Source organism: Pezoporus wallicus, unplaced genomic scaffold, assembly GCF_028554395.1.
Source record: "Pezoporus wallicus isolate ANWC-B61680 ecotype Strahan unplaced genomic scaffold, APGP_CSIRO_Pwel_v1 scaffold_6445, whole genome shotgun sequence".
NCBI lineage: Eukaryota > Metazoa > Chordata > Aves > Psittaciformes > Psittacidae > Pezoporus > Pezoporus wallicus.
This window is the reverse complement of record NW_026641753.1, coordinates 4,161,347-4,186,519: the sequence shown is the minus strand read 5'-3', so window position 1 is coordinate 4,186,519 and position 25,173 is coordinate 4,161,347. Positions and strand designations below refer to the sequence as shown.

General features: G+C 44.0%; 1 protein-coding gene across 2 annotated transcripts; it reads left to right on the top strand.

The window, feature by feature from the left end:
* The first annotated feature begins 1,981 nt into the window (after positions 1 to 1,981).
* On the top strand, positions 1,982 to 21,316 carry POF1B (POF1B actin binding protein). 2 transcript variants are annotated; one of them, XM_057425150.1, is made up of 15 exons: positions 1,983 to 2,529; positions 8,028 to 8,066; positions 8,538 to 8,639; positions 9,514 to 9,729; positions 11,027 to 11,157; positions 12,190 to 12,217; positions 13,190 to 13,264; positions 15,230 to 15,322; positions 16,173 to 16,286; positions 16,454 to 16,606; positions 16,728 to 16,838; positions 17,458 to 17,586; positions 17,856 to 17,929; positions 18,291 to 18,405; positions 20,170 to 21,316. In XM_057425150.1, the coding sequence occupies exons 1-15, from the start codon at positions 2,092 to 2,094 to the stop codon at positions 20,173 to 20,175; spliced, it is 1,824 nt and encodes a 607-aa protein (XP_057281133.1). In that variant the 5' UTR covers positions 1,983 to 2,091; the 3' UTR covers positions 20,176 to 21,316. The 2 variants fall into 2 exon arrangements, with proteins under 2 accessions (XP_057281132.1, XP_057281133.1); XM_057425149.1 differs by lacking the exon at positions 20,170 to 21,316 and having other exon boundaries at positions 1,982 to 2,529; positions 18,291 to 18,818.
* The last annotated feature ends 3,857 nt before the right edge of the window (positions 21,317 to 25,173 follow it).

Below are 25,173 nucleotides of genomic sequence, written 5' to 3'. Positions count from 1 at the left end.
TGGCTCCTTAACCCTCTCTTCCTCAAACCCTTCAGCTTCCCAACACCATATGATAAATAATTTAAGTATAGACATCAGAATACATTTCCTATAGTGGTCTTCCCAAATGACTATTTTTCTCTCCTATTTTATACCAAAATACAGTTTTATTCCTCCTAGCCACAGTTGTCACAGCAAGAACTCATACTGAACAGGTAGTGCCCTACAAGATAAGAGAATGCAGTTATCATTCTCGGTTCGAGATGTACACAAAATTTTGGTCACATTAAAATTCAAATGCTTTGTTTGAGGCTCCTTTCATTAACTGGTACAGATCACTGTGCATATATTACTTACTGTTATTATTTATGACTCCAATAATCCCCACCACATCTATAAAGTTTTGCGGAAGTTATTTTGTATTTGTATTTCCATTACAATGGGATGACTTAGGGCTCGCTTTCTGCTGACCCTTGTAAGAAATTTCCAAGGCACTGTTTATTAAACAGGGTACTGTACTGCATGCAGGTAAGAGTCTCGAGCTGGCTAACCAACAGTGTTTTCCACATTCTATATGCTATAGCATTTTTCTTCCCCTGAGGAGTTTTACAGGAGTTTCTGTAATTTCCTACTGAAGATAAACCAATATCTTATGGTTTGTGTCAAATAGGGCATTGGCTGTTGTACCCATGTTTCATTGCTTTCTAAGAGATGGTCTTTTCTAAATTATTTTGTGAGAAGCCACCAATAGTTTTTTCAAGCTGGTGAACTGGCTTTAAGAGAATGTAGGTTTTCTTTGCATACAGTTCCTTTGAAATCAGCAGATTTACCTCTAATGCATTTTTATACACGTATATGAACTAGATTCTCTCTTTGGGTTTAATGCCTCAAGGAAAAGCAATACTTTTTATAGCTGATGAATATCTCTTTAGTACCTCAAAATACTGAATTGCTGTAGGACCTCATCCTAAGATTCATAGCTGCCCAACTGCCTGTTGCACAGATTTTGTTAGCACTTTTTAATTTCTGGGACAGAGCGTGCAGTGAATGGCCAACGTAATGCCACGTAGAACAATGCAGCTGGTATTGCTCCATTATGTCAGAAGTGTTTTGCTGTAACATGGTCCTTTAGAAACTTGTGACTGTATTGTGTGACTTTAAAGCATAGTGAGCATGTAGGGGGAAACAGACAAAATTGAGAATCTGAGGTTTATTATTAAGGGTAATATTAATTGCACAAGATTCTACAATTATGTTATTGCTACATTTCCTTGGCGAACCAAGTTAACTTCTCAGTTAGGGCTTGCCTGATGCAGCCAGAGGAACCCAAATCAGAATATGCTGGATTGAGAAACCAACTGGAGTTTCACATTCTTCTGCACGGACTTCGGGTAAGCAACCAACTCCATCCTTTCCACGTGAGCGTTGTTGTCCATCTGTAACGATGGGTCCGGTTGCCCAGGACTGCCTGTCCTGGGCAGAAATGCACGCACTGAGGAAGCGGACGCGTGTCGCAGAGCGCTACCGCTGCGGGCAGAGTTTGCTGCACGGGGGGAAGGCGAGGGAGGGCTCCTGCAGATGCGAAGTGCTCTGCGGGTAAGTTCACAACCTCCTGAGAAGTATTTGAGTAATTAAGTAGCAGATAACTATGTATTTACACTCCCGCTACACACGCTGTCAACACATTCGTAACAACGGGCATCCTTACACAGCGTTACACTGTATTTTCCCCTACTTTCTCCATTAGCGAGGTTCCATCACGGTGCTGTACCCGAAGCCTGGAACCCAGGGCGGCATCTGCTCCTCCAAGTCCTTCTCCAGGCAGGACCCGAAGGCGGCAGAGGAAGGTGCAAAGCAGCCGTGGGACCCCTGCTGCCACCCCAGACCCGACCCGTGCTGGGCGAGAGGCAGGCCCCTGCTCCCGCGGTGCTGCTCCCGGCCCGCCCGGGTGCGCTCCCGGCTGGCCGCCTGCCCGGGGAGGGGGCGGTGGCCGCGGGGCCCTGCCACCCGGAGGTGTGTCCCGCCCTAGGCGCGGCTCCCGCAGGTACTAATCGCCGCGCTGCCCCGGCTCCCTCCTGCACTGCAGCCCGCTTCCCGGAGCCCGCGGCCGGGATGTACGGGGGGCAGCAGCAGCTGCAGCCCCTCACGCTGCCCCCGCACCTCCAGCAACAGCAGCAGCAGCACCACTACTACCGGCGCCAGCAGCACTACAGCACGCTCCCCGCCCCCCGGCGGCCCCTCTCCTGCCCGGAGCCGCCGTCCCGGCCCCTGCCCTGCCGGGACCCGCCGCCCTGCCCGGAGCCACCGCCGCCGCCGCGGCCCCCGCCGTCCCGGGACCCGCCGCCCTGCCCCGAGCCTCCGCGGCCCCTGCCGTGCTTCGATCCCGCGCCCCACCAGCAGCAGGACGGCAGCGTGGCGTACGACCGGGTGCGGACCTACGGCCCCGGCTGCCGGAGGGTGAGCACGTCCTGCTCCTCCCGGGCGGCCTCGCCGCTGGAGTGCTCGCACGGCTACCAGCAGGTCATCGCCGGCTGCGACCCGCCGCAACAGGTACGGCGTGCGCCGACGGGCTTCCCTTACCCTGCTGCCCCTGACCTGTCTGCGCTGGTGTCCCGTTCCCGCCGGGGCTGGGGTTGGTGTGAAGCCAAAGCCCGCCCGGGGTGCAACAGCGGCGGCGGGCCGTGAGCCAGACACCTGTGTGCCGGCGGGCACGGAGGAGCGGGGAGGCCGCGGGGCTCCGGGGTGCTGCACGGCCAAGAGGAGGGTCGGGACGGGACCGCCGGGGAGGGGGAGTGAGGCCGGGCAGTGCGGAGTCGTCTTCCTTCAGATATAGCGGGGGCGACTCGTCCGTGCCCATGACTGGCTCCAGAAACACCCGCCACAGCACCCCGTGTGGGGACGGCCGCTCCTCCGCCTCGGCTGCGGCGGGGAGGCCCGACGTGGGCCCCGCTGCCCTGAGGGTAGGGCCAGGCCCGGCCGCGCCCTGCGGCCACCCGGGAGCGGAACGGGTCATCCCCAGACCTCCCCGGGACCTTGCCTTTAGCTCTTGCTTTAGGCGGGCGAGGAAAGCTTCGCTTCGCACAACCATAACCCGTCTGAATCTAGAACTCCTAGCGTGAGTGTCCCTTTAAATTTCTCCTTTCCAGTTTGATTGTCAGTCCCGTATTTGTTCCCTGTTAGTTTGATTGTCAGTCCCATATTTGTTTCCTGTTTGGCAAGTCCAGTTCGCATTTACGTTTTAATTTGAACCCTTAAACACCTTATTCTGTTGCGATATTTTTTCCCATTTTGTCAATGGGATGCTAACACTGAGGCCCATGCTGCTGCTCCTGCAGGCTGAGTACTCCTGTTCCACCTACGGGATGTGCACGAGGCCACTTACTTGGTGCTACTTGTGTAAATATAATATAAAGGCATGTGTGCTTAATGGTTGTGTTTGAATCAATGATGCTAATAACCTATGCGACTGTGCAGGTAGGAAGTACGAGAGTTCATTTAGTTCTGCTTTAAGTCTGCACAATGTAGTTCAGCAGGTTTGGTGCTGGGTGCATGTTCAAGGAATGGCTTGAAGGTATTAATGGAATTTAATGTAATTTTAACGTGTGTGATTTGGTATCAGAGCTAAATCTTAAAAATAAAACTAGAAACCAATAACTTAAGAACTGCTTTAAGTATAGAACCAGAAAAGATCAGAATTTATTCTTACACCATTTTTTCCTCTCGTACATCAGACAGTTGGTAGAAGTGGAGCTGGTGTGTTGTACTCGTTATACTCAATATGGCAACACATGTTTGTTTTGGGTTATACTCTCATTTAATTTTCTTTCCTGTAGTATAAAAATATTTATCTATGAAAAACGGGGATTAAGGTCAGTACAAAATCAGATTTCCTTTCAAAGCTATACTCATGTAGTTCAAGGGCTGCCTGCCTCTCAGGATGTCTTCTGTAGATTCTGGAAAGTGAGCCACTTCACTAATTGCTTTTATAGAGTTGGATATGACAGGCACAGTCCTGCTGTATCAAAGCTGCTAATCCCTCTTTTGCAGGATGCAGGGCAGGAGTGTAAACACTGGTCTCTCACCTCCCAGATAAGTGATCTGCTCAACTAGGCTAGATGATAGTCTGAATTGCATTCAATTAATTAAATATTCATTAGAATAAATACTGCAGTCCCAGGCTTCCTCTACTTATCTAAGTACGTGAACAATTTGATTATAGACTCAACTGCTGTCTCTGCTCTATGAAGTATATTTAATTTTCAACATCTGTTTTAGTCACTGAATCCATTAAGTCCTGCTAATGAAAAATAATTTGCTGAAGTGTTTTACTGGATTAGACTTTAAAGACAAAAGAGGGTGTAGTTAGATCAGGCTGTGGGTTGCAGTTTTAATGGTGGAGAGGGAAGGTGCCTCATAGAGATTATTAGGAAGTTATTAAAGAAGAAAACAGCGAACAGGGAAGTTGGCTGGGAGTAGGCAAGTTGCATACTTGGTGCTGAATGGGAGTTGTCAGAAAGAAGTGCAGGGAGGAGTACAGGAAGCTTCAGTTGCCCTTTGAGCACATCACGAATAGCTGCATAAACTGAATAACATGATGGTACCAGACTCGCACACGGGTTTAAGTGAACACTAGAATTCTCAGTTTATGGCAGCCTAGAGCTGTAGTTTCAGCTCCTTACTGTTGATAAGGTGAAGAGCAATCTTTGAGCAATATTTAATTTACTTTTGCAGAGCTGTAGTAGGTTAATGATAACAAATGTCTACATCACTGTCGATACACTGTTGTCTTATTTAGTCATGTGATGTGTTCTGGTGTGCTTTGTGTACGTTTGTAATAAGGTAGAGGGAGGGAAAATCTGAAACTGGCGTGTGCAAACAGTACCCGATTATATTTTTTTGTAGTAGGATTCAGTTTTCTTTACTTTTTTGGCCTAACTTTGTTTTATCCTTGATGTAGAAGCCAAATGCTGTTCCCAGCCATGACAAGCTTCATCTGGAGTAATTCACGGCAAATTTTTCTCTCATCTGCTTGATCTAAGTGAGGAATGTTGTTTAGAATAAATTCTCCTCTAGCATGGCTTACCCGTATGACCCCTTTCAGTGTGGTCATAAAAGATGATGCATGAAATGGCACACACAAGATGTCTGCTGTCAGTGCAGAGGGCGGAATCCTGAAAGCCTTCATAGGAGTTGTCTACCCATGTGAGAAAATCTGTGAGCAAGATCTTTTCATGGCTGGGCTCTGTTCTGTGAAGGGCTCTCGCCTCCCATTGTGGAAATGGTATAATATTAACCAGCTTGTAAGATCTGTATTGTTGGAAACAGCCCTCAAAGGTAGCCTGCCATTTCCCTATTTCAGCTGCCAAATGTGACTCATAAATTCTGATGGGATTGCTGGTAATTAACAAGACAATATGTTATGGGTAAAAGGTTTTGACGTGGATTAAATTCTCACCTTAATCGTTGGTTTGTCTGAAGCTAAGGGGAACTTGCTGAAATGCGACTTAGTGTACTCCTTTGGTTTTGTATAAAATACACAATAACTGGATAAATCTATGGAATGCTTATTTTAAAATTGAAATATTTAAAAATCTTAAAGACTAACAAAAATCGTTATTAAAGTATTAGCATATACCTTTTGAAATTATCTTTATAAACATAGGCCCAGATCAGGCTGCTGAAAATCCCAAACCCAGTCACTCCGCTGAAATCTACAGCAACACTGTTATGCTGGGCTTTCCACTTCAAAATCCCAGCCTCCTCTTCCTTATCCCAGTTGCACAACGTTGCATCTCTGTAGTGTTGTAGGGAACTTGAGAGTAGCCTGAACTGTGCCCCTTGGGAATGATGGAAAAATGGAAACAGCCCGAGGTCATCTTCAGTGGCAGTGTACCTCCTGTGGCACACTTGTTGCTTCAGAGGCCTCAGAGGTGGCATCTCCTGGTGAGGAGCAAGGGACTGTGTGTGGGTACTTCAGGCTGGCACAGTCACAGGGTTTCTGGCTTCTCGGTTCCCTCCCAGCCTATGCAGGTCCAGCCTGCTTGGCTGGTAAGGGAGGAAGGGCAGGCAAATCCATGTTTATGAGGGAGCGAGGGAAATGTATCTGCATCAAAGTCCTTTGGAAATGAGAGTTTGGGTATCTTAAAAATAAGCATGATTTTATCCAAGCAAAACATTGGTCCTATGTAATATTCCACATATGATTAGACTATCCTTTTGAATATTATAAAAGTATGTTTTAACTTAAAATGCTCTGATCTTCTCAGTTCTGAGTGTATTCCTCTGAGAACACATAGGTAACTAGATAAAATAGCTTTGAGCATTATCCTCTCTAAACTAGACTGTGTGAGTTACATATCCCAAAGCCCTGTGGCAGGAGGATTTAGTTCAGGCAGGTTTGTCCAACTTTTCAGTAGATTTAAGATGTGTCTTTTGATTTCGTGCACAGTACTCATCTTGTTTTCATGTGCCATACCATAGTACTCAACTCTGAATAAGAATTATTACCACGATACTCATGTCGCAGCACTGGAGTGCTCCAAGATGACGCCTTCTGTGAAACTGATGTGAAGGAAGCACCAGTGGGCATTCATTCTTTTTAAGTGTTTTTAGCTCTAATTCTGTAGGTGTCTCAGTGATGTAGGGGTTGGGCTGTATGTTCTGAACCTCCCTGATGTTTCTTTTTGGGGTTATGTCCTGATACAGAGAGTTCTGTTGGCATTGGTGGGTTCCTTTCCTTGACAGACCCACCTCAGGTACATGGTGTCTTGGGGAGGCAGCAAGCAGCTTTCCAAGTTCTCTGCAGCAGTTATGATTTTAAGATTTCTTAATTAGTGTGATTGCTGCTGAAACAGGTTCTTTTCCACTTTGATTTCTCTTTCCTGGTGCTGTTATGATTCACTCTTGGGAGATTGGGAAAACCACTTCAGACTTCCTAAACTGCAACAGTTCACAGCTGGAAACTTGACCTACTTCAGAGGTGCTGTTATCCAGTTAAGAATGTCTCCGAGACTGAACTGCAGCAATATAAACTTCCCAAGCACTGTCCATGCGTTAAGGGAAGAAATGATTATTATGAAAACTGGAAGTTTGTGCTGTGGGGAAGAATAACTGGTGTGGCGTGAACTAACAAATGGCCCAGTCGTTAGATTAGATTCAGTGGGAATTTTGCTTACTTGGATTGAAGAACTGGATGTGGGGATGTCAAGCAACGTGCACAATTTGGTACAACGTGGTAGTCCACAAAATGGAAGACAGTGTCTGTGATTGCTTGTAGCCAGTGCTGGGGGAAAAAGTGTCAAAATCTATTTGAAAATGAACCAAACTGCTGTCACTTGCAGATCCCTGTAACGTAAAAAGACATATTTCATTTCTAATTGAAGAATGTGCAAAATGTTCCATGTGGGCATCTTTTTTTCATAGGTGTCAATTGTGGAGTTTTGTGACCACTTTTAGAAGCAATTGCCACTGCTGGGTGCATTCGGTAGTGGCCGATGGGATATGCTGGCAGTGCCTCAGCCCTTTCAGTTTGGTGTTTAAGCAAAATACAGATTTTCTTCCCTTACTGAAACGAAAAAAAAAGAGTGTTTAAGGTGTGCATCCATTTATAGCAGCTGACCTTGATATGTAGCTGTAAAGACTGTCAGTAAAAGACAGTAGCTGTGGAACAGGGACATGAGATTCTTGAAGACCTAGTCCGATATGCCAGCTTTGATTTGTTTCTTGTTCTGTTGGCACTTAGAGAAAATAAGGACTTAGTCCCTCAAACCTGCAGAGAGATGAGTGAGAAAAACCAGACTCTTAAAACTGAGAGCAACAGGTTGTGTACTGCCACCCTGTACATGGCCTGCTTCCTTTGGGGTGGAAAGGCCCTGGCTGTAAAACTTTCTAGGCGATTTTGGCCAGTGGATCTCTGTGTTTATAGCAGTAAACACAGATGACAGTATTCAGGTTACTGTGGAATCCACATAAGGCTGAGCTCTGAGCATAAAGATGTTTTAGAGGTTAAAGTGCAATCATCACAGAATCTTTGAATTTCTTTCTCGCAGGGCACTTTTCGACGGATTATTATTGAGAATCCTGATCAGGTAAGAAAACTGTTTCCTGCTGGAGTTCTACTTGTGTACCTCTTCCTTCCTTAGTCACCCTGATCTGGTGAAGTGCTCAGCTACGTCCATCAGGGGATGCTAAAAATGTTGAAATACATGGCCCATACCGCTGATGGTGAGAGAGTAAATTATAGGGATTGAAAACACTACAGAATTGCTAGTCAGGCTTCCGAACTGTCAGCAGTGAAGTCTCTTAACATGCTTCAGTAATGTTGCTAGCGGAGATGAGTTTCTAAGTGTTTCTACTATGCTTATTTCAAATATTGTCTAGGTGGAAGCACAGTCACTTTGTTTCCAAATGGACGTACAAATGTACATATCCTAAAGAGCTATCTCAAAGTGTCCATGTCTTCAAATCACAAAAAATCCCTTCTCACGTTTTAGTCAAAATTGCATTAATCCTGAATTTTCTGTTTGATGTACATGAATGTTTTAAAAAATGTTTTGCAGGAGCCATTATCCCCATTTCTTAGAGGGGCAAATTTCTCTCCTGGAAATAATGTCATCTATGAAAAGACAATAAGAAAATATGAGCTATTAAATCCTCTCCAAGTAAGTTGGTTGTTTATATTATCTGATGCAAAAGAAAACTGCACTGGTAGCAGGAATATGATGCTTCTGGGATGGGGCTTTTTTGGGGTGGTTTTGGTAGGGTTGTTTTTTCCTCGTTGAGGTCTAGGACACAGTCTCAAAGCAAATGAAGCAGTTTCTGTAAGGAGAGCAGGAGTTGGAGTGTTGCTGTATTTTTACTAAGAATTTATTATTTCAGACGAACAATGAAAACTGCTGTTGTACCACCTGTATTGTCAGTCAGATAAATCTGAAGATTGACTGGGAGTTAGTTACTTGACTGAGAGTTAGTTACTTGACTGGGAGTTAGTTACTTGACTGGGAGTTACTTGCAGTAGCTCCACAACAGAACCAAAAAAAAACCCCAAAATAATTGAAAATACACATTATTTATTATTTGTTTTTACTCATTCTTGAAAAAATGTATTTGGCAAAGCTGTCTGAAATTTCATCTTAGTCCAACTGGAGTTCTCTTTCTAATCTCTGAAATACTTAATGAAACAGGATGTGTGATCTCAAGTAAATAACGGAGGTCCCCATTGCCTGAATATGGTACGAATAACAACACAATGAAACAACATAGGAAAGGTCTCGTGCTTTTCATTTGCAGTCACTAAAATTTGAGGAGTTAGTGAATTACTGGTTGTAATTCACCAGTTTCGTTACAATGACAGTGTGAGGCAAACTCTTGTTCAGCTAGGAAAAAAAGCACCTTTATCAGGCTTATTAAAATATGTGAAGCTGTCATTAGTTCTTCCATGCAAACCCACATTTCATTCATTTATATACTTATGTGAAGCTTCCATGTGATTAGGACAATGTCCATCAGCTTAAAACAATCCATTCTTGTTTCCAGGAGAAGCAGTATCAGTTCTCCCGCCAGTGCCAGAGTCCCCAGCAAGTGGAGCAGTGCCAGGCTGCCCAGCCCTGCCAGTACTCTGAGCAGTCCCAGGTCACTCACCAGTGCCAGCAGACACAGACCAGCAGCCCTTGTGAAGTAATTCCAGTCTCCGTCAGCGATGACTGCAGAGGAAATACAGTGAGGAGGGTGACAGTGCAAACCTGTGAGCCGGTAAGAATCACCTGCTGAATGTTCAGTGTATTTTTGTTTTGTATGAAGAGTATAAAACTTTACAGATACATAAAATTGCTAATCTCCAATCTCAGAAGCTTTTGTTCATAGTAGGGTAATTAAGCACCATACAGCCATTGTAAGTGAACAGCAGAGTTCAGGTATCTGTTGCAGGTAACTTCGTTGTACACTGTGGTTGCAGGTGTTGTCTGGAAATGTCCAAGGCTTTGACAGATGATGTTAAGAGGAGAAAAGGGCTGCTTTAAGTGTTTTGTCTATTTCTTGTTGGCACCAAGCTGCAGTTAGGAGTATTGACCAATCATTCTGTGGTCCTTTTAACTCTGTTAAGTCTTGCTGTTTTGTTTCGGTTTTTTCTTTATCTGGGGGTGTTACCCATTGATTTAGTCAGGTTTCATCAGTCCCTGTACAACAAAGACTGAATAATGTAAGGCTTAAGCCTCTAGTTTTGGAGAAAAAGTACATTAGTTTATAAACTTGACATACATCAATTCAAGATTGTTTCTGCCTAAACTGATCAGTAAGGATTTCAAATATATTTCAATTTGCTGTACAAGTATTTGACATAGATTCACAGGAAGCACAAAATTACCTTCCTCTGCCTTTCATTTTGCATGAGGTTGCAAGTTCTGGAGTTTCTAAGGGCTGCAGCAGGCTTGCTATACATGTGTACTGTTGTTTCAGTTGGGAAGGGAGTGTAGCTGTCCTTCCTGTGCACCTACTCAATAAACAGGTGGCAAGACAAACATATACTTGGTGACCTCAGTGCTAAACCTCTGTGGAATCTTCCATAGCCAGATACTTCCATAAGCCAGCATAGGTACACTCAGTTCTGGTTGCTGCTGGAATCCTTTTACTGTTCACATACATTAACATTTGGACTGTGGCAATACAACTGCCATTTGCACAGTGGGGAATCTGGCACCCAGCTGGGTTTATCTGGGTGCTGCCCACAGGCATTCATCCACTGCAGCCAGGGAAGCATGTATATTAATGAGATTTCCTAATTCTCAGCACTTTCCATATTAGCATAATGATGACACTGCTGCAGAAGATGCTACTCTGCGTATTTGTTGGTGGTGTAAAGGAAGCTATTTGTTTCTGTAGAGTTTACTGAAAACCAGAAGACATGGAAGACTCAATACCAAGGAAAAGAACAGTGTAAACAGATTGCTAATTGTTAAGAGCAAACAAAACCAAACCCTGTAGCATGTTCATGTTCAGCTTTCATCCCAAAGAAGGGAACTCAGTTGTGACGTTTTTGCATATCTCCTGCTAGGTGAACTGTGCTCAGGAAAATAATGACCAGCTGGACTGCCGCTACTTCGGTGAGCTCCTGGCTGAGCTGCACCGCAAGACCAACGACTTGCACAGTTGTTTACTGCAGCATGTGGAAAAGATAGGAGGAAGGTACTGGCATTGTATCTGTTCTGTTATTCCCCTGTTCCCGAGAGCCTGCCATTGCACAGCTGAGAGGACAGTATTGTTTGCAAATGGGGTTTTTTTCTTCCCTGATGAGTAGAATTGACTGTATTTTACATACTCATCTAATTTGCTGAGTAACTGAGGACATACAAATGCTGTAAGCCAAGTAAATGTATTGAATTTGATGCTTTTCCCAATTGGTTAGACTAATAGGCAGTAAGAATTACGCATGGCTGTTTGCACATAAACAAGTACACTTAACAGCATTCTCTGACATACATTTAATGATACAATTCTATTCCTGTGTCCTGAAGAAACAACCCAAATGTCCAGATTGCCATTTCCTTTGCTGTGCCATGTTGTTATGTTATAGCATGGATTATAAGGCAGTCCCTATAAGGCATAAATCCAGTGTGTTTATGCAAATTAAAGTTAAGCAGGTATTCTGCAGAGCCCTGCACATTGTCTTTAAGAAGAAACACAGCATCACAGCAGCCAGTAATCTGAGCTTGCACAAAGTTCTTACTTCTCCCTCACAACTACTAGTTCATTCTTCCCCCTCACTCCCAGTCTTGTTTGGTGCTTTCCAAGGTCACTTAAATAAGAAAAGTGGGGAAGAATGGAATTTAAACCACACACAGACCCTGACACTGCAATGTAAACAGTTCAGGCATGTCAGTATGTTGCAGCATAGTTCTGGGTAAACCATTACCCAGCCAATTAAGACTGTAATGGGATTAACTGAACACAACTGGGGTAACTACGCAGAGAAAGGAGGTAGCCTGTGTTAACTGTACTACTGTTAGCAGTCCAGTTTCCTCAGATAGTTCTATGTGGAGTTAGGCACCTCATGTTGCCTAACACCTTAGAAGGAAGGTAACGGCTCTTAATCTGGCAAAGAACCTTCCTTGCTCTGTATTTTAAAGATAATCCTTGTACAGTTGTGAATGTGGACTTGAATAAATGTCTCAAGAAGCTTTCTGTTAATTGGTCCCTTCGATTTTGTCTGTTTTACAGGAACCATGACATTGAATTTACGTGTCAGGTAAGCATCAGGCATGCTCTTGGCAAGCTCTTCCCCAACAGTGTTAAAAGCAGCAGTGTGGATCCTGAAGCAAATTAGGCCCAGCCAATTTAAACGAAGGATGCTGGTCTTTGTCAGTTAATGATCCCTGCTTGTTAATAACATTCAGAGTCTGAATCCTACAGCAAGACACATATTTGCAAATGTGATAACACTGAAATTCTGGTAATTTGCATTATTCCAGTCTGAGAGTCAAATTCTGAAAAGTCTTTCCTGTTGTGCCTAATGGTTTCATTGTAAAACAAATTCTCACAGCCACACGTATTTTCACTACATGTGTTTTGCAAAGCAGCTTTCACTGTCTTGCCAGTAAAGCTGCAGCTCAGGAACACACGCTGCCTTGCTCTGCAAGGAGTGAAAACAGTGCCTCTCACAGGAACGAGAGGAATGTGAGCTGCCAGAACAGGCTTCCCATCTACAGCAAGCTTCCTTTTACCAGTCAGGCCACAACAGACTCGTCGGCACCTCTGTTACGTTGTTAAAGGCATTGTGTGCACAGCAGAAATATTTGTCTAGGACGAAATCACATGAAGCAGTGTCTCCTGTGACAGGCTGCTCATCTCTTCTTTATTGACAGTCTGTGCAGGAGAAACGCAAGGTTTGCTCCTGTCCTCGACTGCTGGGAGTTCTGTTCTAGTGTCACCTCCTACTCCTGGAGAGGATTATTTTGAATACTGCTTGTAGAATAAATGTTACCCTTAGTGATTTGAATGTATGCTGCATGTATCACTTCATCTTGGGTTTTATCTGCCACACATATATATGGCTTTAGAAATTTTCTGGATACACTTTGATCTATTTTTGTTCTTATTTGCCTTGTACTAAAGATCTTTTTCATAGAAGAGCTGTGTAATTAATGAAGAACCCACATTGTGATCTTACAGGCAAAATTCTTAATCAAGATGTCTCCCCTTTCCTCCCTTCTTTGCTTAGACTGAAGATATTGAAGAATTAATTCCCAAAGGACTCTCTGAGGCAACAAAGCAGCAGATTCGTTATCTCCTCCAGGTACCTGAGTGGGGTGGAGGGTGTGTGTGGACATCTGTAGTAACTTGAAACAATAGAAGTTGGCTTACACATACCAGGGACTTTATGTAACACACTTAACTCTCTATTCTTATTCACTTTTTCCTAGTGTAAAGAGCATGGAATCATACAGGTGGCTTCAAGTGATGTTGTAGCAGTTGGTTCCACTTGCTTACTTGCATATTTTAAACTGAGCTTTACTGGTGCTTTCTTCCAGTTTCTCTGGAAACCATCTTGGCTTTTAATCAGTCACAGGAGAACACAGACCTTTAATCTTTTAGTTATTACTGCTTTACTTTAAAAGCTAAAGGCAAGCAGTAGGTGCTGAACGTTGCATTTGGTATTGGTTGCCAGCTACATACAATGCTTGTAACTCAGGTCTCACCTTTTACCAATATCCTGGTTAAAAACCCTCTAACAGATCGCATTGTGCTGAGGCACACTTACGACATGCAGTAGCAAACCAGAACTCTTTCTGGCTTGGTTACATTTATAAAGGCTTTTGTTTCTTCAGATCTTGTTCTTTAGCTGCCTTACCATTACCTGCCTTTGCGATCACCAGCCACATTAAGGCAGGCAGATGAGTTCTGGTAATGGCTGCTTGTTTGTTGCCTCCTATCACTGTAGTACTCTACAGTATGGTGGTTAGTACAGCACTGCGGGTGTGTTTATACCTGGCCTCCCTGAGGTAAGGGGGATGTGTGCTCTGGCTTCACATCCAAGAAGGACTCTGAGCTCTGTCAGACTGCTCAGGGAATGATTATGTGGGGTATGCCCAGAGGCTCATGTCTAGGAGCACAGAGAATTTCACTGTAGGAGTACATGAATTTAGCAACCTCTGACACTTACTAATTGCTGAGTGGGGACTTCCTGATACTTTTCATAGCCTAAACTCAACCATTTTGACTTAATTTCTTCTTTTAGTCTACTCTTAGAGTGTATTTCACAGTAAAACCAACTAAACTGAAAGTCAAAGCTGAAATTCCATTTTAATTAAATCCCGAACAAATGGGTGGGTTACACTGGAAATGTTATTTTTTTGACACTTTAGTCACATCATAGGGATATGGGGATAAAAAAGTAGGACATGGGCTCATCACTGTATTGATGGAGATCTTGATGGCTCTCCTCAGCCCAAATTATCACCAGATGAAGTGGAGGGAGAGAGTCAGAGGAAAGGAAACGGGCAGGAAGATTTCACTTTTGTCCAGGTAGTAGAAAAATCATTTGTTTGCCTGGAATGTTCAGCCCTTCCAGATGAGTCAAAACTTGGGGAATTCCTTTGTGTGTTCTTTCAAAACCTGTTATTATTCTTTCAAATATCATAAGTGTGTCAGGAAACACAACCGTCTGTGTTTTAACGTGAATCAATACACAGCTGTTTACGTGCATGGAAAGAAAATCCAGGAACAGGGTTAGGCTGCTGTGCACGACTGCCCCTCTTCATCCAGTCGTCTCCTTAATCTTTGGCATCTTTTTCCTTTTGAAGGGAGGAGTTGGTTGTATGGCTTTTATTTAGATTTTGTACAGTTTTAATTAAATTCTCTTGCCCCTGGCTGCAAGCGCTTGGCCAGATCTCGGGTGCTGCTGCTTCCTCTGTGCTTTCTCAGGTGGGGTAGAGCACTACTGCTACTTTCTTAGCATCCATCACAAATGACTGTGCAATATAACACGTTTGTGTTTCCCTGTGTTGCTGTACAGATGCAGTTCTTTACTCTCATGTTCCATTTTAAAAACTTTACCCTGTGTTACAAGGCAGCAGTGTAAAACCTGTGCCCTTTGCAGAACAAACTGCATGAAAATGGGCTGCTTTGTAGCAACTGGGGGCACGCTGCAGTAGCTCCAAGAGTAGTTGTTTTCAGTTGTGCAGCATTTTCTGTTCTACCTCGTCAAGCATATTGTAAACAAAGCTGATCCATGAATCCATTTCCATTTTCCCCCTCCTAGATGAGAGTCACATCAGATAAATCTTTGAGACTTGTGCTTTCCACTTTCAAGAATCTACGTGAAGAGCTTTGCCACCTGCAGGATGACTTGGGGGTAAGGCACTTTTGGAAATGGCTGGTTCATTACTGGGCTTGCAAGACTTGCTCAGTGGATGGGGTGGATTTCTTTCTAGCAGTGGTCTTCAGCTGATCAGTCTGAAGCCTGAACCCACCAAATACTTTCAAAGAAATGACCCTGCTGAGTGAAATCAGATTTAAAGCTCTGAATTGTGATCCACACTGGTGTTGTGATGGAACTATAGTTTTACTTTAGACCTGGGCAAGGGGTGGACACCAAGTGGCTATTTACTAGCGCTGTTCCAGGAATCAGGGGACCTCAGTTCCATTTACCCTGACAGAGTTGCATTTCTCACCTTATTAGAAAGCTGGTGTCAGCTCGTGGCATTAACAGCTCCAGTGATTCACCTGGGTACAGGCTTCCCACCTGGAAGCTGGAGCTCTATGGCCACACATATGGTAGACAGTAGATAATTGCTGTTAGGAAAGCAGAAACCTTTCCCACACTAGCCCAAGTACTCAGCCCCACTGGAAATATGGAAATGCCAAGTTTAGGGAGGGGAGTTTTAACTGTTACCTTTAACAGAGGACAAGGAGTTTGTACAGTGAAGTGGTTTTGGATTGGGGTTTTTCATTGGTTTCTGTGATTCTGTAAATACCTGAGTAATTCTGCCTGGGGCAGACTGAAAGAGCGGGGTTCAGGATCCCAGTGCTTACCACAGCACACAGCCAGCTACTGTAAGTGTGTGATGTAGTTAAAAACCCCCATTGTTTCAAGAAAATGGAGTATTTTCTTAGTTACCAACTGCTCAGTATGTTTCACTTTGAATACAGGGAAAGTTTACTAAACAATTACAGCTATTGACATAAATGCTTTTGTCTTGCAGAAGTTAGAAACTGACAATGTGTTACTTAAGAAGGATTTGGCTTTTAAAGATTGTCAAGTAAAAGAGTATGAAACTATGCTGGCTTCTCTGAGAGAGAATAATCGTCAGCAGCAGGTAAGTCTAAACCTGTATTTTCAGTGTCATTAGTCAGCTAAAAACTAGCCAGTGTTTGGCTGTTGAGCATTCCAAGTAATTGGTGCCTGGTACCTGTTGGGGTGCGCATGTCATCTGTTACTTCCTTAAGGAACACTGTGCCCTCCTCCCATTTCTGTGCTTTCCAGCAAGGACTCAGAGAGAGTACTGCAAAGTGTCGCTCTCTGGAGGAACAGCTCCTCTGCCTTCGGCTCAGTGAGGGAGAAAAGGATTGTCAGCTAAAGGAGCTGGAGTTCTGCAAGCGTGCCTTGGAGCAGGAGATTCAGAGCCTCAGGCTGCAGGTAACAGGCTCACTTGTTCTGTGTCCAGCAGCTGTTATTCACAGGTACAGATGCATTAATATAGGAAAATTAAAGATGAAAGCTCTCTTTTAAAAATGAAATACAATCTCATTTTCTGCAGGCCTGCTCTAATCCAACCCTGCAGACCACCACGGATGAACTCTCCAGCCGTTACGTAGAGATGATCAATAACTTGAGGGAGGATAAAGATCGCGAGATCCGCAGCCTTAGGGTAAGTTGTTTAGCTTGGCACGTGTGTGCTCCTCCCCCTGTACACCTGGAATTGAACAGCTTCACTTTAGATTAAGGAGTGGGAAAAATCAACCAGGTATCTTTTGGTTCAGCAATTCCTTTATACACACTCATGACAGTTCAGGAACCCTTATGGATCACATCAAACTGTAATGTAAAAATCAATACAGTTTCTTAGATGTAGAAAAGAGGGATTAATCAGGTAGGAAAGATTGCCAAAAGGGACATTTTGAGTGTCCTGGTAAAGTAAGACACTAAAGAAGAGACACCGGAGAGAAAACAAAACTCCCAGCCAAACCCATAAGTAGGAAGTGTCTCTCACTTAAGTCCTTACAGTAATAATTTACCACCCTAGCAGCCAGTTCCACTGGTTAAGTGCTGTATGAACCCCAGTTATAAGGCTGTTAAACTCATACTGGGTAGAACTCAGTCAGCATTTCTGGATTTACAGTGCAGCTCAACATTCTCACTTCACAATCTCTGGTTCTCACTGTTCATGGAGCTCATGAAAATTATACACCTGGAGCCCTGGATACTCCTGCCAGGTGACCTGCAAGGAGCTCCAAACACCTGACTGTCCCTCAACACGTGTTTTGCAGTCTCAGTTATGCCAATTCCAGCAAGACATATCAAGGAGAGAAGGAAGCAACAGTGACTTGCAAATACGGTTGCATGAACTGACATCAATGTTGGAGGAGAAAGATGCTTTTATTAAACAACAGCAAGAGGTAAAATAACACAAGATTTCTCTTTTAACAATTTCTGTATTTAAGCCTTTGCTTACTGCATAGGTGGAAGCATGCCAGAAGCCACCAGTGCTCTCCTGCTTCGGGAATCGGGGTTAGGATATTTACTGCTGTCCCTCTGCCAGACTTTTGGCAGGACAGACATTTCTGATTGCTCTTTGAGATGAATTTCTGCAAATTCTTTGTTGTGACTTTAGGGAATGCATCAGGAAACATGACTGCATCTGAATGCTTACTTTTGGTTTTCTCAGGACCTCTTCAGACTGAAGCATGAGAAGTTATCTGGCAGTCAGTCCCCTGCTGTAACTGCTGTCATCACCAAGAAGTAATGTAGCTATTAATGTTTCTTAAAAAGACCTCCTTTTGGTTTTCCCTTGTGGAGCCTCCATTACCTGAGTTATTCCTGCAAATGGCTTAATAGTGCCTATTCACCTTGAAGAGGGAAAAGTTGAGCTAGGCTTTCCTCTCTCCAGGGAGCATTCCACACTAAGCATTGCAAGAGCAATTGGAGGGGTGGCCAGCACATTTAAACAGCAATGTTTAAATGCCCGTATTGGCAGTTTAGTTACTAGTGGCACTCTGGGGGGATGTAGGACTGGAAGGCCAACATGACACAATCAGAGTCTGTGACTTGGATATGGACATGTGCATTGCAGTTCACAGGTTTGCAACTCTTACCCTCACAGGTACAGGAATCAGTACCCTATTCTGGGACTCCTGTCTGATGACTACAAGGTTACATCACCTGTCAATAAATCACAAACTATTGTCATTGAAAGGACGGGAGAGATATGGAAACACGTAAGTTTACCTGGGGATTGACTGTTTGGTCTCTGAAATTCTTAAGTATTCAATTTAACTTCAAAGAAAGTATCAGCCAAAACTGACATCCAGGTCAACTGAACTTGGCTGATTAAAGACCAGGAACTGTCCTGTCTATTGCAAGGAGGCAGTAATTGGTGGGTGGGGTATAAATAAAACAACCTTTTGTTGTTTTCTTGTACACATAATTACCTGTAACAAAAGCAGCAGCCCTGTCCCACACCAGGCTCTGCCCTCGCACGAGGCAGCCTTTGGGCATCGCTGTACCAGGAAGTTAGTTAGGTAGGAGCTTCTTCTGTGTTGTGCTCCCAGGGGAAGGAGTGTTTTGGTGGGCAGTACTCCTCTGAATCATGAGTACTAGTGACTCCACACTATTATTAAAATATGTTAAGCACCATATCCGTGAAACCTGCATTGAGACAGGGCCATGACTAACCCAGGAACTGTGGAAGAGTGAACTGCTCCTTGAAAAGTCACCAGAGTAAAATAGAAAACAGGAGTGCTGAAGCTGTTTATGTTACAGGGCACAAGGTCACCATGCCAAGTCTCTGTACAAGGTAGAGGCTTGAGCAGGAGCAACATGGGCAGCTCCCAGCCACGTGTGTGACCAGTGGAGTCTGACGATGCTGTCTGTAGGCACAGTACAGTAGAGCAGCACCAATCTGTATGGGAAGTAGCTTTGAGGGTGGGAAACTACCAAGGTAAAGACAATTACCTGAGCAGATGAAGGGTAAAACATCTGGCATGTTCTAAAAGGATACATTACCTGAAGTAGGATTAAGAAAACAAAAAGCAGAGGTAACTGGCAAGCAGCAGTTCTACAACTGATTTAAAACTCATTCACCTGCATTGCAACCTAATGAAATGCAAAGGAATTCAACATTAATTAAAGAAGTTACAAAAATAAAGCCCAACCCGCTGCCTTGAAAAGTTAAGTCAGACTTTCCATTATCAAAAATGGCAAAGATGAGCGCACTTGGCAGTTGAGATCAGTATCATTAATGAGAACTGTTGTATTTAAGTTTCCCAAGGTCTCTATCAATCACTACTGCAAGTTTCAGCTGAAATGAAATTCCTCTGCTGCAAGATAAACTTGCTGAGTTACAGAAGTGCCAGTTCTGCCTTTCCTCCAAGCTTCACACGTTCTTTTGCTGTGTTTATGTACCATCAGCCAGATCTGTCTGTCTGCATTCATTACTGAACAAGAGCGCTGATTGGTATCTGAATTGCTGTGGGGTTGTGCTGAAAGCACGCGGCCGGTACACGATACCATCCTGCCCACAGTTACCAGGCTCAGTCCTTCCGGATACTTGGGTGCAAATACTTTAACATGGATTCTAGTCACAGCAGAGAAACTTTTAGGGTGGAAATTTTGCAGTACCTGCTCTTCAGGTGCCCGATACCTTCCTGTTGCTGGTTGTCCTCCCACGTACAGAAAAAGCTGCTGTCCCTGGATTGTGTTTACTCAGATGGGGAAGCCTGACTGTTCCGATGTTGGCCCCTCGCTGAACAAAACCGTTTCCAGCTTAATGACACAACTTTGTCCTTGCCAGTGCTGGTGTTTGGGAGCATGGGTTTGTGAAGGAAGAAAGGCTTGGTGGGCCCTTGAGACACTTCAGAAGTCAGGCTGTTAGAGAACAGAAATACCTCATTAAATGACAGGCTTTACAGACCACGTACTTTTGTTTATACACAGAAATAAGTCTGTGTATTTTCTTCTAACAAACTGCTTATTTCTATCAGGAATGAGAAAGATCTCCAGGCCATCAGAGCTGCTCAAAAGAGTCCACAATGACTTAAAGCTGCTTTACTTTCTGCTATTCTGCATCCCCAAAAAGTTCAGTCTGATAGTGGGAAAGGCTGGGGAACATGCCAAGGACATGGAAGCATGAAGATGATGGAGAACACTGTCTCATCATGCACGGTTACCTGTGGCTGTAGTCTGCCACCACCACCTGTGTACAGATGCTACTGGTACTTCACACACATGCTTTTGACACAGAAGAGCGTGGCACACCACGTGTTTGTGGACTTCATTTTCTTGATGTGACTAAATTCTGTTCTTCAGCCAGTCCTGAAGCAATCTGAGATACAAAAGGAAGATGTCTGAAGCCTTTTCCTCCTTGCACTCATAGCCATATTCCACTGCCCTAGCTACTGATGCTGAGAAGTAGGAATGATACAGATCCGTCCTCCAGACACACAGAATGGCTGGTTTCACTGCACACAGATTCCCAGATTGCTGTTCAATCTACCACTGCCTGTCCAAGATGAAGCAAACCCCAGAAACCACCATTATGGGGAACTTCAAAACCACCTCACTGAAGAACACGCATCTGCCTGCGTACGGGAAGCTCAAACACAAAGGAAATGACTTCCACTTACACCAGGTACACAACCTGTCAAATACCAGAGCTGCCCAGTTCAGTGACATCATTGGGCAAATGGTGATTTTAAAGGATGTTGGTGACACTAGGGCTGATGTAGTTTCAGGTGAACCTTTATAAGCCATAAATATTTATTTGCTTTGCTTGAAAATGTCAAGAACTTGGTGTACTTCTATATAGAAAAACTGAGAATGAAAACAGCTCCTAGACTAAATTCCGGTATCAGACCAACCTCCCATTTACCGTTCCCACTCCTCACAGGACCACAGGAATTCTCACAGGGATTTGGTATTCATAATTGAGGCTCTGTCTAAGCAAAGAATCACAGGGAAAATTTTAAACTACGCAATCAAAAGGTGCTGGGTCTTTATTGTGGGGCTCTTGCTTTGCTCTATTTCTGCAGACATATACTTCTGTTAAGTAATATATATCCCAGGCAATGGTTAATGGTGAAAGAATGCTGTAAGGCCACGTGCAACCACGAAATAAACCTAAGTTTAACTTTCTGAATCATGTCTCTTTGTACTGGAAACATCTCATCTGCTGGAGGGGCTTGTTCTAGGTGGTGCGACATGGCCTGTCCTTCATCCAGCCTGCTCCTCTCAGTGAATCTTTACAAGAAAAGGACTCGTGTTGGGTTCCTTTTCTGGCAGAAGCAAGGGGTTAATGAGTGAATTACATCCTCACCTGAATGAGAGCACCTTGCTCCTCTGAAACGAGTCATTCATGGCTGTAGAGCAGTCAGATACAAGGTACACGCGGAGTTAAAATGCTCTGACACAGAACAGTGTCAGTGAATTCTGTTCCAATAGATCATGTTTGTTACACAGTCACCTAATGACTTTCTACCTTTGGTGACCTGAACAATGAAATAAAAAGGGGAAGACCTCCATATTCTTTAATGCCATCACACTGTTACCTGTGCACAACTGTGCTGCTATCCCAACTAAAATGGACACAAAATAATCTGACTTACTGTGGTCTTGGCTGTGGTCTCAGCTGGGCTTGACTGTTTGGAAGCACTGGTTGGACACAAACCACTCGGAAGAAGCTACAGAGAGTAGAAGCACAAGTTATTAACGGTCACACTCACTGGGCACGTGCAGCAGGCACTGCAGGGTCATACAGCATGTTTGCTAAGCACTGCATCAATCTTATGACCACGTAACAGCATAATACAAGCAGTGAATGCCCTTAAAGGACAGAAACACGCCGGCTCTGACTACAGTTCACATTACAACCCATGACACGGGCCCCAGTGAGGCTAATTCTGTTTTGCATACACAGCTGGCACTGCGATCAACTGGAGACCACAGTGATTGATCTCCACACTTGAGGTGGGTAACATACACAAACTAGTTAAGAAAAAAAAGCCCAGTTTGCTGCTCAGGAAAGGCAGATGTCAATACTGCACTGTCAGCAGGGATCAGCTGCTCCAGGGGTTGTTGAGTGTGTAAGACTTCCACACACTGTAAATGCTACAGAGCTGTGGTCATAACAACACATTTTACTGACAGATCATACAAAGCAACAGCTAGTGTCAAGCAGCTGAATTAGACCAGCAGGTGAAACAATGGCCATTTGGGGGTGGTGTTGTTTTCAAACTAGATTATTTAGAAGGCAAATTTAGTATTTTTTCTTATAAAAGTACATGTACTTGCAGTAGTCTCAGACACTGCCTCTAAACTGAAACTGATTTACCAAACAGATTATTTGTGCTGGAGTTTACAGAAACATTGCTCTCATTTACGCATCTCTGTAAGTATTATTTATCCCCCTAGTTATAAACGGTATGCCTTAGATAATTTTTCACCTCAGTTTCAGTAGGTCCACTTGGACTTCTACATTCTTTCAGGAACAAATGAGAAAGACCGAAGGCAGCATTTACTTTATACATCTACAATAACAGACATACCACCCTATTAGCCTGCCTGTAGGGACAGGGTCATTAAATAAACCCTCACTGCCCACAAGCAGGCAGAGCTTCTTGTTCTTACATTGCAGATGAGGAGAAAATTGTCTTCTGGTTTCTGTCACTGACCTTCCCACACGCCTCTCTGTGCCATCTGAACAGAGGTGCTGCTGCCTTGGCTGCACAACAACAGCAAAGCAGAGCCCTGGTTCAGAAGCTACCACACCACCTCCTGCATTCTGGCTGAAAAGGTGACACAGACTTCAAACACTACATCAAGGTAAGGTACCTTCACTCTGAGAGCGCTCTGCTGCTGTCCTCCATTTTCTCTCTTGATTTCGTTACCTTTAATTGTGCACATCTGAAAAGGAGGAGAGGGATGATGATCAATTCACAAATGAATCCCTTTGCTCCTGGCTTTCAGGAGTTCTTAGGCTGTCATTCAAGTAAAAAGATGCCATAAACAGATCTGACATTTTAGAGCAACCCTTACACATTTGTGAAACTCACTGCTTGCTCACTCAACCAGGCTGCACTGGTACCTCATGTACAGCACTGCAGGAGCAGGCAAAGGAGACACCTAACACAGCCAGGAACAGCCGAACTTCCTCAGTGATTGTGCTTCCTCTCCTCTTTCTCTTGGCCTAGCAGGTACATTCCTTTATCACTCCCTAACCTCTACATCACCCTTTCCTCCACCACCCCTACATCCCACCTGTACTGCACTGCACAGGTCTTTTCATGCCAATTCCTTCCTCTTTCCATCCATCACAGTATTACTTGTTTCTTCTAAACCATCAGAGCCCCCCTAACATCCTAAACACCCTCCCTTTGCTGTTCACCACCCAGCCTGGACAGTTACAAGAAGCTTCCACACCTGCAGCTATGCAGACAGGCATCAGATCTGGACAAAGGAGCAGAAGCGCTGATGGGAATTTCAAGCTACATAACAACATGTAATCCAGCCTCAAGTCATCAACATCTAAGCAGCACTGGACAGACCAGCAGCCAAGCAGAAGCACACACTCTCCCAAAGGTATCACAAGCTGTTGAATTTTAAGTTTTTGCTCAAGCAAAAAAGCTGACAGACTTATTTTTAACACCGTATTGGTAGTAATCCACTAACCTTAAACCTGTGTGGGTGAAGTCTCAAGGCAGATCTTGTTCCCAGTTGTCCTTCTCAGCTAGGTTTCACTGTCCATATGCTGCCAAGAGAATAAACAGACTAGTTAATGTAAAGAAATGTTCCAAAAGCAAACACAACAAACCAGCCAAAGCAAAGCAGTAACTCACAGTGAGAAGGCTGCCTGGGACCATCCCGCTGAGTTTACCAGTGTAGTCCCTCCTCCATGCAGCCATCACAAAAAGCAGGGCACACACACAAAGACTGCACCTGCTTCAAGTCCTGAGCACTTCCCTGTATTTGTACCTCAGCTGATAATAACCAAGTGCAGGTGTGGTTTTTCCAACCACCGTTCCCTCTCGCATGTCTTGAAGAACATGTTCATCGCGGGTCTTAGTGTTCCAAAAGGTACGACTGAGAAGTCACTGACTTAGTGCAAACACCACAAACAACTCAACCATTACTGTGTTACCAACGTTATTCTCGCCCTGAATCCAAACACAGCACTGTACCAGCTACTAGGAAGACTATTAATTCTATCCCAGCTGAAACCAGGACACATTTCTAGCCCCATGTCCTGGTCTGCACCCCATGAACTCTTAGGCAATGTGGGATTAAGTCTTTCTACAAAGTTGGCTACAGAAAGATGCTTAAAATGGTCAAGTACCTGATTGTTCTGTCCATCTGTAAGGTGGAAAAACGAGCCAGCACAGATGTGTGCTTTGTCACAGAGTCAGAATGATCATCTTCATCAGTCTGCTATGAAGAAACTCCTTCAGTCTATGTATTCAATATACATACAGGAATAAAGCATTGCAATTGTCAAAACACAACAACTTTCATCACTTTGAGTTTCTGAATCCTACAGCCTCCTCCTCTCATTGCTGGGCATACCAAAAACAGAAGCATAAACAACAGCCAGGTGAATAGCTTCAGGTCTGCATCATCTCTGGTTTTTAGTACAAAACCTGAGTTCACTGGCTAAAAGCCTGCTTGAAGCCCCCAGTGAGGAGCTCACTTAATATTGATTGCACTCTCTTCTAAAAGCTTTCAAAGAAATGACATCTATTACTGATGTCATGATCCAAACACTCTAAAAGAGAGGGGAATTAAGAGCAATGTTTTTAGTGTTCCATTTTGCAAGCTGTTCTTATAACCCGGACAGAAAGACAAAACCTACCTGGCTTTCCCCAAAACACGTGAGAAGTTTTGTGTTCTCTTTACTTGAAGGAAAAAATGTCCAAGGACTGTCAGTATCACAGCTGATTATTCCAGAAATAAGCACAAACACAATACCTGTAACTTCAAAGGGTTAAAGTCAAACA

Excerpts from the sequence above, each read along its gene's own strand:
- POF1B (XM_057425149.1), top strand. The coding sequence starts at position 2,092 with ATGTACGGGGGGCAGCAGCAGCTGCAGCCCCTCACGCTGCCCCCGCAC. Across the intron at positions 2,530-8,027 it reads GCTGCGACCCGCCGCAACAG|GGCACTTTTCGACGGATTAT; the intron begins GTACGGCGTGCG and ends TCTTTCTCGCAG. Across the intron at positions 17,930-18,290 it reads ACTGCTGTCATCACCAAGAA|GTACAGGAATCAGTACCCTA; the intron begins GTAATGTAGCTA and ends TTACCCTCACAG.